Source organism: Manis javanica, chromosome 9, assembly GCF_040802235.1.
Source record: "Manis javanica isolate MJ-LG chromosome 9, MJ_LKY, whole genome shotgun sequence".
NCBI lineage: Eukaryota > Metazoa > Chordata > Mammalia > Pholidota > Manidae > Manis > Manis javanica.
In genome coordinates, this window is record NC_133164.1 from 51,274,777 (window position 1) to 51,291,094 (window position 16,318).

The window sequence follows — 16,318 nt, forward strand, 5'->3', positions numbered from 1 at the left end:
GCTGTAATAAAACTTTGTCTTTAAGAGTTTTTTTTTTTTAACTCATACATAGGAAAATATGGTCAAGGGCAATCATACTTGAGGTAATTATCTGTAGCAGTCACAACACTGGCTCAGATTAGATTTTGTTAGCAAAAATAAATCTTCAATCCTGATCAAATATAACTATTTGTAAGAAAATATTTCAATCAGGAGGATGTGGTTGAACTTGAAAATTTTTTCATTCATAAAAAAGTTTGGCTGTATATTTTAAGCTGTCCATTTTGATGGCTTGAAATTTTTAATATGATTGGGTTTCTTGATTTTAAATGAAAGTGGCAAGATATTATTTCAAGAAGAATAGCCATTACATAGTGTGTTTTACAAGAAAGGGGTTAAATGTATTTTATAATTGAGATATAAATGGTAAATAAACTTGAAATACATCCTTACACCTGAGTAAAACTCATGCTTTCATAGACAAATTTGGAAAATAATTGTTCACTTAATTACTGAGATAGTGATTGTAACATAAATTTTTAGATTTAAGAAATATGCCTAATGAACCAGGATTGCTGGTGTTTTCTACAAATACTTATGAGATTTTGTGTGAACTTTGTTTTGAAGTTGGAAATGTATTCAGTAGTTTTTAACTCCTTTGTGAAGAATTACATGTAAATTCAGCATATCTTTTGTTATGCTTTTTTTTATTAAAGCTGATTTTAAGAATATGGTTCACCCTAGAGATGGCAAAGGTGTGCACCTGTGCTTAAAGCTGGCTCTAACTGCAGTTTTTGAGCTGCCAGTAGGTGGTATTGTAAGTTCCTGAAAAAATACTTGCCTCCATAAATTGAACAAGTTGAGTAATGAATTTCTAAACCTGGAAAGTGTTTACAGTTACAGGTATTCTAAGAGAAATTGATGAGGTGGTATTGGTCATGATGGTTTAAAAATGTCTATTCCCTTTAATTTTGCTTTGTAATAATAGTCTTTTTGCAACATTTTTATCAATTCTTCAGCTATAGTGTATCAGCATTAACTAGAGGGCTTGTTAAAAACAGATAGCTAGGCATAGATTTTCTGAATCTGTAAGTCTGGGGTTTGGTCCCAAAATTTGCATCTCTAACATGACTAGGTGGTGCTAATGCTAAGATTAATAACTTTAATGGTTTGAGGCTCACACTTTAAGAATGGGGGATTTTTGTTGGTCTTTTATTATGGTAAAATCCACTTAACATAAAATCTACCATCTGAGCCATTCTTAAATGTACAACTGTGGCAACCACTATGGTACTTTCTGTCTCTGATTTTGACTCATATAAGTGGAATCATACAGTATTTGCCTTTTTTATGACCGGCTTATTTCACGTAGCATGATGTCCTCAAAGTTCATCCATGTTGTAGCATTTGCAGAATTTCCTTCCTTTTTAAGGCTGAATGTTATTCCATTGTATGTATATTACCATATTTAGGTTATCCATATATCTGTCAATGGACACTTGATTACTTTCATGTTTTTTTTTTTTTCTTGAGAGGGCATCTCTCATATTTATTGATCAAATGGTTGTTAACAACAATAAAATTCTGTATAGGGGGGTCAATGCTCAATGTACAATCATTAATCCAACTCAAGCCTGATTCTCATCAGTCTCCAATCTTCTGAAGCATAACGAACAAGTTCTTACATGGTGAATGAATTCTTACATAGTGAATAAGTTCTTATATGGTGAACAGTACAAGGGCATTCATCACAGAAACTTTCGGTTTTGATCACGCATTATGAACTATAAACCATCAGGTCAAATATGAATATTCGTTTGATTTTTATACTTGATTTATATGTGGATCCCACATTTCTCCCTTTATTATTATTTTTATTTTTAATGAACTGCTGAAGTGGTAGGTAGATGCAAGCTAAAGGTAGAAAACATAGTTTAGTGCTGTAAGAGGGCAAATGTAGATGATCAGGTATGTGCCTATGGACTAAGTATTTATCCAAGCTAGACAAGGGCAGCAAAACATCCATGGATGCAGAAGATTTCTCTCAAAACCGGGGGGGGTGAGGTTCTGAGCCTCACCTCTGTTGATCCCCAATTTCTCACCTGATGGCCCCCCTGCGACTGTGCCTGTCTTAGGTTGTTCCTCCCTTGAGGAATCTTACCCGTCTCTGGCTAACCAGTCATCTTCCGGGGCCATACAGGGAAATGTAGAGTTGGTAAGTGAGAGAGAAGCCATATTGTTTGAAAAGGTTAGCCTTTTACTTCTTTGCAGATTTATGCCCTGTGGCTTCTAGGCCTAGCACTTGTCTCGAGGTATCTTTACCACCTGGAGGAATTATGATACTCGGTAAATTCGATATGAGGCACGAATTCTATTTAAGGGTTGTAATTAGGAAGGAAGAAGAAAAGCTATAGAGGTAGCATGTGGAAGAAAACATGGGAGGATTGATTATTTCTTTGACATATCTTCTTGTAGAGTACCTTAAGCATGTATAGGTTTTAAACTACTAACTAATTTGCACTCACATATTAACATAATAGGACTACGGTGACATAAACATAGCAAATCTATAATTACCATCCATCTCCAGTGAAGCTAAGAAAACCATTTAGGCACCCTAGGCATTTGTGAAAATTTGTCTGTGATATGATGGATATTGTCCAACTGTACTTGAACAGTCTGAGAGAAATCAGACAAAGCAGCCCATTTCTGGGATCTATTCACATCCCATATGTTCTTTTAACCGTAGATAGTCTATAGTCATAAGATTTTGGAGCGCTACAACTTGCACCCCTCCCAACTCCTGGTTGAGTTCCAACAGTACAGATCCGGTCAAATTTGTTGTCTCACTGTATGCACATGCCAGCCTAGACATCTCCCTCCTCATTCCAATGGCAAGTCCAGGAAACGGTGGGCTGGATGCAGCCACAACTGCAGCATCGCCCAGATCCCTGTGGAGGCTTTTTGTCGATCATCCCCCGGCACGAGTCCTCCAGAGAGTGCTGATGCCAGAAGCTCCTCCTCATATCGTATCTTAGTTCATTTTCTGGGTATCCAAGCTAGGCCTTGATCTTCTGCATAGGAACAAACAGACCCTTTGCCCACACTTTGACATGCCCGCTATACCACTGTGCAGAACTCATTGGAGGGCAGCACACAGTAACTGCTTTTTTTTTTTATTAAGAGAAAGGAATATTATCAGAAAAGAGTACCTCCATAGCTGATCATCTGACACCCTTTAAGTGATCAACATTAAGAATATTTAAAGCATGCGTTGATCTTTGATTTACCAATAGTTTTATCCTATCAAGGAGTAATCCCCCTTTTCTTTCTTTCTTTTTTTTTTTTTAATCTTTAATCTACACTTACATGAAGAATACTATGTTTACTATGCTCTCCCCTATATCAGGTCCCCCCTAACAACCACATTACGGTTACTGTCCATCAGCGTAGCAAAATGCTGTAGAATCACTACTTGTCCTCTCTGTGTTGTGCAGCCCACCCTCCCCTTTCTCCCTCTTCCCCATGCATGCTAATCTTAATACCCCTCTTCTTCTTCCCCCCACTTATCCCTCCCTGCCCACCCATCCTCCCCAGTTCCTTTCCCTTTGGTACCTGTTAGTCCATTTTTGGGTTCTGTAATTCCGCTGCTATTTTGTTCCTTCAGTTTTTCCTTTGTTCTTATACTCCTCAGATGAGTGAAATCATTTGGTATTTCTCTTTCTCTGCTTGGCTTATTTCACTGAGCATAATACTCTCCAGCTCCATCCATGTTGCTGCAAATGGTTGGATTTTTCCACTTCTTATGGCTGAGTAGTATTCCATTGTGTATATGTACCACATCTTCTTTATCCATTCATCTACCGATGGACATTTAGGTTGCTTCCAATTCTTGGCTATTGTAAATAGTGCTGCAATAAACATAGGGGTGCATCTGTCTTTCTCAAACTTGATTGCTGCGTTCTTAGGGTAAATTCCTAGGAGTGGAATTCCTGGGTCAAATGGTAGGTCTGTTTTGAGCATTTTGATGAACCTCCATACTGCTTTCCACAATGGTTGAACTAATTTACATTCCCACCAGCAGTGTAGGAGGGTTCCCCTTTCTCCACAGCTTCGCCAACATTTGTTGTTGTTTGTCTTTTCGATGGCAGGTATCCTTACTGGTGTGAGGTGATACCTCATTGTAGTTTTAATTTGCATTTCTCTGATAATTAGCGATGTGGAGCATCTTTTCATGTGTCTCTTGGCCATCTGTATTTCTTTTTTAGAGAACTGTCTGTTCAGTTCCTCTGCCCATTTTTTAATTGGGTTATTTGTGTTTTGTTTGTTGAGGCGTGTGAGCTCTTTATATATTCTGGACGTCAAGCCTTTATTGGATGTGTGATTTTCAAATATATTCTCCCATACTGTAGGGTTCCTTTTTGTTCTATTGATGGTGTCTTTCGCTGTACAGAAGCTTTTCAGCTTAATGTAGTCCCACTTGCTCATTTTTGCTGTTGTTTTCCTTGCCCGGGGAGATATGTTCAAGAAGAGGTCACTCATGTTTATGTCTAAGAGGTTTTTGCCTATGTTTTTTTCCAAGAGTTTAATGGTTTCATGACTTACATTCAGGTCTTTGATCCATTTTGAGTTTACCTTTGTATATGGGGTTAGACAATGGTCCAGTTTCATTCTCCTACATGTAGCTGTCCAGTTTTGCCAGCACCATCTATTGATGAGACTGTCATTTTGCCATTGTATGTCCATGGCTCCTTTATCAAATATTAATTGACCATCATATATGTTTGGGTTAATGTCTGGAGTCTCTAATCTGTTCCACTGGTCTGTGGCTCTGTTCTTGTGCCAGTACCAAATTGTCTTGATTACTATGGCTTTGTAGTAGAGCTTGAAGTTGGGGAGTGAGATCCCCCCTACTTTATTCTTCTTTTTCAGGATTGCTTTGGCTATTTGGAGTCTTTGGTGTTTCCATATGAATTTTTGAATTATTTGTTCCAATTCATTGAAGAATGTTGCTGGTAATTTGAGAGGGATTGTATCAAATCTGTATATTGCTTTGGGCAGGATGGCCATTGACAATATTAATTCTTCCTAGCCATGAGCATGGGATGAGTTTCCATTTATTAGTGTCCCCTTTAATTTCTCTTAAGAGTGACTTGTAGTTTTCAGAGTATAAGTCTTTCACTTCCTTGGTTAGGTTTATTCCTAGGTATTTTATTCTTTTTGATGCAATTGTGAATGGAATTGTTTTCCTGATTTCTCTTTCTATTAGTTCATTGTTAGTGTATAGGAAAGCTACAGATTTCTGTGTGTTAATTTTGTATCCTGCAACTTTGCTGTATTCCGATACCAGTTCTAGTAGTTTTGGAGTGGAGTCTTTAGGGTTTTTTATGTACAGTATCATATCATCTGCAAATAGTGACAGTTTAACTTCTTCTTTACCAATCTGGATTCCTTGTATTTCTTTGTTTTGTCTGATTGCCGTGGCTAGGACCTCCAGTACTATGTTAAATAACAGTGGGGAGAGTGGGCATGCCTGTGTTGTTCCCGATCTCAGAGGAAATGCTTTCAGCTTCTCGCTGTTCAGTATAATGCTGGCTGTGGGTTTATCATATATGGCCTTTATTATGTTGAGGTACTTGCCCTCTATGCCCATTTTGCTGAGAGTTTTTATCATGAATGGAATTTTGTCAAATGCTTTTTCAGCATCTATGGAGGTGATCATGTGGTTTTTGTCTGTCTTTTTGTTGATGTGGTGGATTATGTTGATGGGTTTTCGAATGTTGTACCATCCTTGCATCCCTGGGATGAATCCCACTTGGGCATGGTGTATGATCCTTTTGATATAGTGTTGAATTCTGTTTACTAATATTTTATTGGGTATTTTTGCATCTACATTCATCAGGGATATTGGTCTGTAATTTTCTTTTTTGGTGGGGTCTTTGCCTGGTTTTGGTATTAGGGTGATGTTGGCTTCATAGAATGAGTTTGGGAGTATTCCCTCTTCTTCTATTTTTTGGAGCACTTTAAGGAGAATGGTATTATGTCTTCTCTTTGTGTCTGACAAAATTCCGACGTAAATCTGTGCGGCCACGGGGTTTTGTTCTTGGGTAGTTTTTTGATTACTGTTTCAATTTCTTTGCTTGTAATTGGTTTGTTTAACTTTTGTGTTTCTTCCTTTGTCAGTCTTGGGAGGGTGTATTTTTCTAGGAAGTTGTCCATTTCTTCTAGGTTTTCCAGCTTGTTGGCATATAGGTTTTCATAGTAGTCTTTAATAATTCTTTGTATTTCTGTGGGGTCTGTCGTGATTTTTCCATTCTCATTTCTGATTATGTTGATTTGTGTTGACTCTCTTTTTCTCTTAATCAGTTTGGCTAGAGGCTTATCTATTTTGTTTATTTTCTCAAAGAACCAGCTCTTGGTTTTGTTGATTTTTGCTATTGTTTTATTCTTCTCAATTTTGTTTATTTCTTCTCTGATCTTTATTATGTCCCTCCTTCTGCTGACTTTAGGCCTCATTTGTTCTTCTTTTTCCAGTTTTGATAATTGTGATGTTAGACTATTCATTTGGGATTGTTCTTCCTTTTTCAAGTGTTCCTGGATTGCTATATACTTTCCTCTTAAGACTGCTTTCACTGGGTCCCACAGAAGTTGGGGCTTAGTGTTGTTGTTGTCATTTGTTTCTATATATTCCTTGATCTCTATTTTGATTTGTTCATTGATCCATTGATTATTTAGTAGCATGTTGTTAAGCCTCCATGTGTTTGTGAGCCTTTTTGTTTTCTTTGTAGAATTTATTTCTACTTTTATACCTTTGTGGTCTGAAAAATTGGTTGGTAGAATTTCAATATTTTGGAGTTTACTGAGGCTCTTTTTGTGAGCTAGTATGTGGTCTATTCTGGAGAATGCCCCATGTGCACTTGAGAAGAATGTATATCCTGTTGCTTTTGGATGTAGAGTTATATAGATGTCTATTAGGTCCATCTGTTCTAGTGTGTTGTTCAGTGCCTGTGTGTCCTTACTTATTTTCTGCCCAGTGGATCTATCCTTTGGGGTGAGTGGTGTGTTGAAGTCTGCTAAAATGAATGCATTGCAGTCTATTTCCCTCTTTAGTTATGTTAGTATTTGTGTCACATATGCTGGTCGTCCTGTATTGGGTGCATATATATTTGGAATGGTTATATCCTCTTGTTGGACTGAGCCCTTTAGCATTACGTAGTATCCTTCTTTATATCTTGTTACTTTCTTTGTTTTGAAGTCTATTTTGTCTGATATTAGTTCTGCAACCCCTGCTTTCTTCTCACTGTTGTTTGCCTGAAATATGTTTTTCCATCCCTTGACTTTTAGTCTGTGCTTGTCTTTGGGTTTAAGGTGAGTTTCTTGTAAGCAACATATAGATGGGTCTTGCTTTTTTATCCATTCTATTACTGTGTGTCTTTTGATTGGTGCATTAAGTCCATTTACATTTAGGGTGACTGTTGAGAGATATGTACTTATTGCCATTGCAGGCTTTAGATTCGTGGTTACCAAAGGTTCAAGGTTAGCTTCTTTAGTATCTTACTGCCTAACTTAGCTCGCTTATTGAGCTGTTATGTACACTGTCTGGAGATTCTTTTCTTCTCTCCCTTCTTATTCCTCCTCCTCCATTCTTCATGTGTTGTGTGTTTTGTTCTGTGCTCTTTTAGGAGTGCTCCCATCTAGAGCAGTCCCTGGAGATGCCGTGTAGAGGTGGTTTGTTGGAAGCAAATTCCCTCAGCTTTTGCTTGTCTGGAAAGTGTTTAATCCTGCCATCATATTTAAATGATAGTCGTGCTGGATACAGTATCCTTGGTTCAAGGCCCTTCTGTTTCATTGCATTAAATATATCATGCCATTCTCTTCTGGCCTGTAGGGTTTGTGTGGAGAAGTCTGATGTTAGCCTGATGGGTTTTCCTTTATAGGTGACCTTTTTCTCTCTGGCTGCCTTTAAAACTCTTTCCTTATCCTTGATCCTTGCCATTTTAATTACTATGTGTCTTGGTGTTGTCCTCTTTGGATCCTTTCTGTTTGGGGTTCTGTGTAATTCCATGGGCTGTTTGATTATTTCCTCCCCCAGTTTGGGGAAGTTTTCAGCAATTATTTCTTCAAAGAGACTTTCTATCCCTTTTCCTCTTCCTTCTTCTTCTGGTATCCCTATAATACGAATATTATTCCTTTTGGATTGGTCACATATTTCTCTTAGTGTTGTTTCATTCCTGGAGATCCTTTTATCTCTCTCTGTGTGAGCTTCTATACATTCCTGTTCTCTGGCTTCTATTCCTTCAATGGCCTCTTGCATCTTATCCATTCTGCTTATAAATCCTTCCAGGGATTGTTTCACTTCTGTGCTCTCCTTCCTGACATCTGTGATCTCCCTCCGGACTTCATCCCATTGCTCTTGCATTTTTCTCTGCATCTCATCCCATTCCTCTTGCATTTTTCTCTGTGTCTCTGTCAGCATGTTCATGATTTTTATTTTGAATTCTTTTTCAGGAGGACTGGTTAGGTCTGTCTCCTTCTCAGGTGTTGTCTCTGTGATCTTTGTCTGCCTGTAGTTTTGCCTTTTCATGGTGATAGAGATAGTTTGCAGATCTGGTACGAGTGACTGCTGGAAGACCTTCCCTTCTTGTTGGTTTGTGGCCTTCCTCTCCTGGGAGAATAGCGACCTCTAGTGGCTTATGCTTGTCAGCTGTGCGCAGACAGGGCTTTTGCTACCTGCCCGTTTGCCATGGAGTTTATCTCTGCTGTTGCTGTGGGCGTGGCCTGGCTGGGTCTGCTCCTCCAAAATGGTCGAGCCCCATTTGAGGGGCGCTGCCGGGAGGCTGTTTATCTCCGTAAGGAGCCTCTGTGCTCCCTGTTGCCCAGGGGGTTAGAGTGCCCAGAGGTCCCCAGATTCCCTGCCTCTGGTTTAAGTGTCCTGTCCTGCCCCTTTAAGACTTCCAAAAAGCACTCTCCAAACCAAAACAACAACAGCAACAATGAGAGAGGAAAGAGAAAAAAAAAAAAGGAAAAAGGAAAAAACACGCAATTTGTTTTTTTGTCCTCAGGTGCCGGTCCCAGGCCACTGCTCACCGGCCCTGCCGCCCTGCCTCCCTGTCACTGGGGTCCCTGTCCCCCTAAGGCCTCCAAAAAGCACTTGCCAAAAAGCGAAAAACGGGAGAAACGCACGATTTTCTTTGTCCCCAGGCACCAGTCCCAGGCACCCGCCCACCAGTCTTGCTGCCCTGCCTCCCTGATATTGGGGTCCCCGTCCCTCCAAGGCTTCCAAAAAGCACTCGCCAAATAAGAAAAAAAAAGGGGGGGGAAACGCGCGATTTTCTTTGTCCTCAGGTGCTGGCCCCAGGCCCCCGCCCACTGGTCCCACTGCCCTGCCTCCCTAGTATTGGGAAAAATGCGGGATTTTCTTTGTCCCCCGTCGCCGGTCTCAGGCACCCACTCACCAGTCTTGCTGCCCTGTTTTGCTGGTATTGGGGTCCCTGTCCCTTTAAGACTTCGAAAAAGCACTTGCCAAAAAGAGAAAAAAAAGGGGGAAAAACGCGCCATTTCCTCTGTCCTTAGGCGCCGTTCTCAGGCACCTGTGCACCGGTCCCACAGGGGAAAACGCGCGATATTCTTTATCCTCAGGCGCCGGTCCCACGCACCCGCTCACCGGTCCCGCTTCCCTGCCTCCCTAGCAATGGGGTCCCTGTCCCTTTAAGGCTTCCAAAAAGCACTCGCCAAAAAAAAAAAAAACCGCTCCGGTTTCTTTCCACCCGCCAGGAGCCAGGGGGAGGGGCGCTCGGGTCCCGCCGGGCCAGGGCTTGTATCTTACCCCCTTCGCACAGTGCTGGGTTCTTGCTGGTGTGGATGTGGTTTGGATGTTGTCCTGTGTCCTCTGGTCTCTATTTTAGGAAGAGTTTTCTTTGTTATATTTTCATAGATCTGTGTGTTTTTCAGAGGAAATTTCCACTGCTCTACTCATGCCGCCATCCTTGCTCCGCCCCCTGCTTTCATGTTTTGACTATTGTGAATAATGCTGCTATGGACATGGGTGTACAAATGTCTTTTCAGGACCCTGCTTTATAATTCTTTTGCGTATCTATCTGGAAGTAGAGTTGCTGGGTCATTTGGTAATTCTATTTTTAATGTTTTGAGCAACGAACCACGTTCTTTTCCACAGAAGCTATACCATGTTCCCACCAATAGTATACAATGGTTCTGATTTCTCCACATCCTTGTCAACACTTTTTGTTTTGTTTTTCGATAAGTGCTGATGTGCATCTTTTCATGTGCCCATAGGTTGTTCATACATCTTTTTTTTTATTTAAGTACTTTGCTCATTTCTGAATTAGGTTTTTTGTTGTTGAGTTTCAGGAGTTCTCTATATATGCTGGATATTAATCTCTTATCAGATACGTGATTTGCAGATATTTTCTCCCATTCTGTGAGTTTCCTTTTTACTCTGTGGATGATATCTTTTGATGCACAAAATTGTAAAATTTTTTCATGAAGTCCAGTTTGTTTATTTTTCATCTTGATTACCTGAGCCTTTTTTGTGCCATCTCTAAGAAATCATTGTTAAGTTCAATGCCATGAAGCTTTTATCCTATGTTTTCCTCTAAGAGTTTTATTGTTTTAGGTCTTAACATTTAGCTCCTTGATCCATTTTGATGTAATTTTTGTATATGGTATTAGGTAAGGGTCCAGTATTAGGTCTCCTTCCCTCCCCTCCTCTCCACTCCCCTCCCCTCCCCTCTGTCTAATTGCTCTGGGTAGAACTTGTAGTACTGTGTTGAGTAGACGTGATGAGAGCAGGCATCCTTGCCTTGTTCTTGATCTTAGTGGGGAACTGCTTTTAGTATTCCACCATCGAATATGGTGTTCACTGTGGGTTTTTCATATATGGCATTCACTTTATTGAGGTAGTTTTCTTGTATTCCTAGTTTGGTTAGTGATGTTGGAGCATCTTTCATGTGCCTGTTGGCCATCTGTATATCTTCTTTGGAAAAATATTCAGGTCCTCTGCCCATTTTTTAATCGGGCTATTTGTTTTTTTGGTGTTGATTTATATGAGTTGTTTACATATGTTGGATGTTAGCCCCTTACTGGATATGTTATTTGTGAATATATTCTTCCTTTGCTGTAGAGAAGCTTTTTAGTTTGATGTAGTACTACTTGTTTATTTTTGCTTATTTCCCTTGACTAGGGAGACACATTCAGAAAAAAATTAATCATGCTTATGTTCAAGAGATTTTTGCCTATTTTCTTCTGAGAGTTTTATGGTTTCATTGTTACATTCTTTCACTTTTAGCCTTTGTTTTTGACGTTCACAAATAAGATAGTTATATTTTCAAACTCATTCTGAACAGTTAACATCAATACATTTAAAAACAACTGTACATATAAGCTTTTTTCTTGTGCCATTTTTAATTCATGTCACTTTTTGTTTGATACTTTAAGAGCATAACACATTTATAGTATATTTTATATTTCAGTTATGTTTTATGTATTATTTTGTATAATTATTTGTCATTTATGTAATTTATTATGTATTTCAGTAAAGCACTGAAATGCAAATCTCTATCAAACTGATGGCTAAAAACAAAAGTGTTTTAAACATCTAGTTAGGAGTTTACTTAACCTCTTTCTGCATCAACTCATTGTATAATTTGTATCATTTCACTTGACTGTTTTGTAGTGAATGATATTTTAGGAAATCTGAATGTATCATGGCTTACACCTTCACAGTGTAACAGTGGAAGACAGAAGGCAAATAATAATAAATTATACGTGTGTGTTTATTGGCAAAAGAAAAAAGGCTTTGTAGAGTAATTTATCCTTCAAAACCTCAAACCCCACTCATTGAGAGGAGAAATAACTGAAATTATGTTTTACTGTTAATAAAGACAGCAGTACATTTTCTGTTTTTTTTTCTTACTTACCCCCACACAGGGACCTGAAAAAGCAGACACTCTAGTATTTTATTTACAGTTCTGAAGTAAGCTGTATATTATTTTCAAATATCTAATTTAGTCCACAATAAATATATATACCTTGAATAAAATATTTTAAAATTATGTTTCTTTAACAGATTTCTATAATCCAGGAGCTTGTTACTAATTATGAAGCCTGTCTTAAAACGTGTGACTTTTTTAGCCCTTATGGTAAGTTTAAATTAGATTGAATTGGAATTTGATTGCTCATTTCAGTCCATTTTTAATCACTCACAGTAAAGCTATCTTATGTTTATTATGTACATGCTACATGATAGCTATTTAATAAATAGTGAATGAAATGAGAAGAGCACTTTCAATCTTATTTAATTTAAATTTTCCATAATCTTGTAAAATGGAAGTTAACTTTATTTTAATATGAGGAAAGAGACTTGAGAGGGTAAGTGGATTGCTTAAGATCAGGGCAGTTTATATTGAAACTTGTTCCTCCTGAATCCCTACTTACCTGCTCTTTCTACTCTTTTTATTACTTAAATCTTATATGATTTGGTTCTTTGTTTCCCTTCTAGGGGAATATGTAAATCAAGGCAACTTAATTTAGAAAACACTCTAGAATGCTTTCAGTCGTGCAAATAGTAGTCTTAATCTGGGTTCTTTGTGTGTCTTCTACGTGTCATTGCCCTTAAGTTTCATTAGTTTGAAACGAATTTCCGAATAAAATAACAGATACAGAAGTAAGTAGAGTAATGAACCCTTGTGTCCTCATGACCCACCTTCTGTTATCAACATTTGCTAGTCTTAATTTGAAGTATCTTCTGTGTTCTTTTTTTTTCTGGAGTATTTTTAAAGCAGACACACTGTTTTGTTTCACCTGTCTATATCTTAGTATGTATTTTTAACGGTTCAAGACACTTATATAGAAGATGTGACTGACCCACAGTGCTATCTCACCCAAAGTTAATTCTCATATTACAATATCTGACTCCCAGTCCACATGCAAATTTCCCGTTATCTCAGAAATGTCTTTGTATACATGGTTTAGTTGAATTAAGAACCAAGATCCACCACTGACATTTGAAAGGTCTTTGTTATTCTTTTAATCATGAGCAGTAACCTCCCCTCCCTTAAAAAAAAAATGCTATTAGTTAAAAGGTCATTTGTCCTATAGAATGTTCCATATTCTGGATTTGGTTGGCTCTCTCATGGTACCATTCAATATATTTTGTTATCTGTTTCTTTTAACTGATAGTTAAGAGTTAGAGACTTGATTAGATTCGGTTCCATGTGAATACTTCATAGGTGACACTGTGTACTTATGTTGTATCACATCTGGAGGCTAAAGTCATTCTGGTTGTCTCTGTGATTTAAGATGTCCCTATGATTTAAGAGTGATCAGGGTTCAGACATTATCAGCCTGATGTGCTTGTTAAAAGTTCCTTAGGCCTCTCACCTAATGACTTAGCAGCCACTAAGGATCGTTGCCTCAGTTCCTTCATTCTAATCTTCTTTTTTGCATTTATAAGCTGGAATTCTCTTTATAAAGAAGTTTTGCTCATCAAATATTTGCTTACCCTGATACATAGTTTATATAAAAAGAGCAAGGTAAATGCTTGGCTCTTTGCCTTTATTATTTGTGTCTTAGGCTAATTTGTATGTTTGCATTTGTTGTCATTTCATTTGGTCAGCTAGTTTAAGAGACCTGTTTTTTTCTCAAGTGTGTATTTATTTGCCTGTCTACTCTATATCCTTTTATACCTGTATGAATCCATGTTCTCTTCTGAAATCCATTCTGAGAGCTTGTATTTCTTCATCTGTTCTTGTATAGCCTGAGGGTTACAGGGTAGGGAACAGGATAGAGTTCCACTGATTGTATGTGACTGCTTTAGTCACATAGTAGGGTTAATTCCACCTTGTCAGGAATTTATTCTTTCCATATCCTTCAACTTTGGGTTTCTCCTTTTTAGTATCAAGGCCTAGGAAACGCTAAGCTCAGTTCTGGCAGTTCCTGACTTTGTAGAAGTCTTGCAGTGGTAGTTAAGGACATCTCTTCTCTGAGCTGTTTTCCTTTACTTCTGAGCCTGCTATCTTATGTTCTCAGCCTGAGAATCCCTGAGTTAGATTGATTTACCTATTTTACCCAGCACTACTACTTTGCAGGGAGGCAAGTGTTAGAAGCCTTAGCATCTTGTTTCTCTGCTTGTCTGCTACTTTTTAAATGTTACTACATGAAGTCATTCCTCTATCTGTTCAAATTGGTCATTTTTCCTGGGTTTTAATGTTTATTTTTGGACTAATTATTAATTTCGCTGTGTATTGGAGGAAAGTACGTGTCTTGCTTTACTTTGATGTCTTACCTATAACTTATATTTGTTTGATTGTAGAAAATGGGGAGAAGGAACCCCCAACGACACTACTCTGGGTTCAGTATTTCCTGGCACAGCACTTTGATAAACTTGGACAATATTCTTTGGCTTTGGATTATATCAATGCTGCGATTGCTAGTACTCCAACTCTGATAGAATTATTCTATATGAAAGCAAAAATTTACAAGGTAAAATCTTAGTCATATTTTTTGGATAGTCAAAGAATTCGGCCTCTTTAAGAACCATAGAGTTCCTTCTATGTAGAAATAACTTCTGGAGTAGCCTGATAATCTATTTCTAATACTCTGATAGCCCTATGGAGTTTTATGTTGCATAATTGTTTAATCAGTGCTAATCATGTGTAGTTTATCTAAAGATTTCTAGATAAATTTGACAGAAACATTACCAAATTTCTAATCTATTTTTATAAACTTTGATTGTATTGCACCCATATTCTCTTAATCATAAACTGTGATTTCTTTAATACTTTTACCTCTTAAAGCATATAGGTAATCTCAGAGAAGCTGCAAAGTGGATGGATGAAGCACAGTCTTTGGATACAGCTGATAGATTCATCAATTCCAAATGTGCAAAATATATGCTTCGAGCAAATATGATAAAAGAAGCAGAGGAAATGTGCTCCAAATTCACAAGGGTAGGATATATCAGACATGAGCATGTAATTATCTCAGTAAAATTAAACAAGTTGTGTGATGATTTCTGAAGTTTGCCTCTGAAGTTCATAAGAATTCATTTTTGTTATTTTTTAATCCAGTTAGCTCATGTCCTCAGTATAGTTTCTTACTACAGTTGAGTGTGTGTGTATGTGTGTGTTGTGCATGGATACATGCACAGGTGCTTCTGGTGGGGGATGGTTAAAAAGGCAATAGTAGGAGCAAAATACTTCTCTACAAAAATCAGCCATCTGCCATACTTCAGTGCTGGTGTGTAATGTTTGGTTTACCATTCTTTTGTCTCATTAGTATTCTGTCTCTAGCATTTTCTTCAGAAGTGCTCATTGAGTTCTTTCTATGTAGAGCTAATGTTCTGTGGACTACTGGTCTCTTTGATGAGAATTAAATTTGTTACACTAAACATCTGTTCTTTTCTTTTCCCTCCTTCATCATTCCTTCATATCCTTTTCCACATATATTTTCCTGTTATATTATAAAAGAAACACGTTTGTGATAAAAAAAAATATAGGTAGACTAATGGAACAGAATAGCTAGCTTGGAAACAGAGTCACACATACTTAGAAACTTAGTATTGGCTAGTGGTGCTTTCAAAATCAGAGATGAAAAGATTGCTGGAACAATGTGTTTTTTGTGTTGAAAAAAATGATATCCTTATGCCACCCACAAATCAATTTTAGGTGGATTAAAGATCTAAGTATAGAAAACAAACCTTCCAAACTTTTAGCATAAGAAACACGGAACTTTATCTTCAGCGCTTGAGGTAGGAAGCATTTTCTTAAGGTCCCAAACACCTAAAATACAAGAGTAAAATTGATAGACTATGTTAAAATAAAAATTTATATGTAACAAAAATAACCATAAGCAAAGTGTGAAGATAAACCAAAGAATTGGAGAAGATATTTCCAACCCATATGGCAAAAAAAGGATTTATAAAGAGCTCTAAAAAGTTCAGTGAAATAGTTACTTAGTACACGTTGAATGTAACACTGAGGCATACTGAGGAAACCATGTTTGCAAGTTTGATTTCAAAGTCTAATTAAAATACTTTGGAATAAGTAAGTTATACCTACAAGTGTATGCTACGTACAGAGTTGAGGACTTTAGTGCTACTGTTTCTAAGTTATTTAGGATGAAAGTAGGTTTACTGTATGCCCTGTGGTGCTAATGTGTCATTAATACAGCACCAGTGTACCACTTTCCTTAAATGTTAACTATGTTCCCATCGTTCATGGAAACTTCTTACAATTCAGCAGTTACAGAATAGCTTAAACTTTCATTGTGAAAAATGTAACTACTGGTAAGAATGATGTCTTAAAACAAATATACACAACAA

General features: G+C 37.7%; 1 protein-coding gene across 9 annotated transcripts in view; it reads left to right on the forward strand.

The window, feature by feature from the left end:
- The window catches only part of NAA16 (N-alpha-acetyltransferase 16, NatA auxiliary subunit), a 79,563-nt gene that overhangs the window by 48,384 nt on the left and 14,861 nt on the right, over positions 1–16,318 (forward strand). For 8 of the 9 annotated variants that reach the window (XM_037022962.2, XM_037022964.2, XM_037022963.2 and 5 more), the window contains 3 exons: positions 12,065–12,137; positions 14,309–14,478; positions 14,793–14,945. In XM_037022962.2, coding sequence (XP_036878857.1) covers positions 12,065–12,137; positions 14,309–14,478; positions 14,793–14,945 — 396 coding nt within the window. Of the gene's footprint in view, positions 1–12,064; positions 12,138–14,308; positions 14,479–14,792; positions 14,946–16,318 lie in introns of those variants that run through there. The other variant, XM_037022965.2, reaches the window with a different exon arrangement.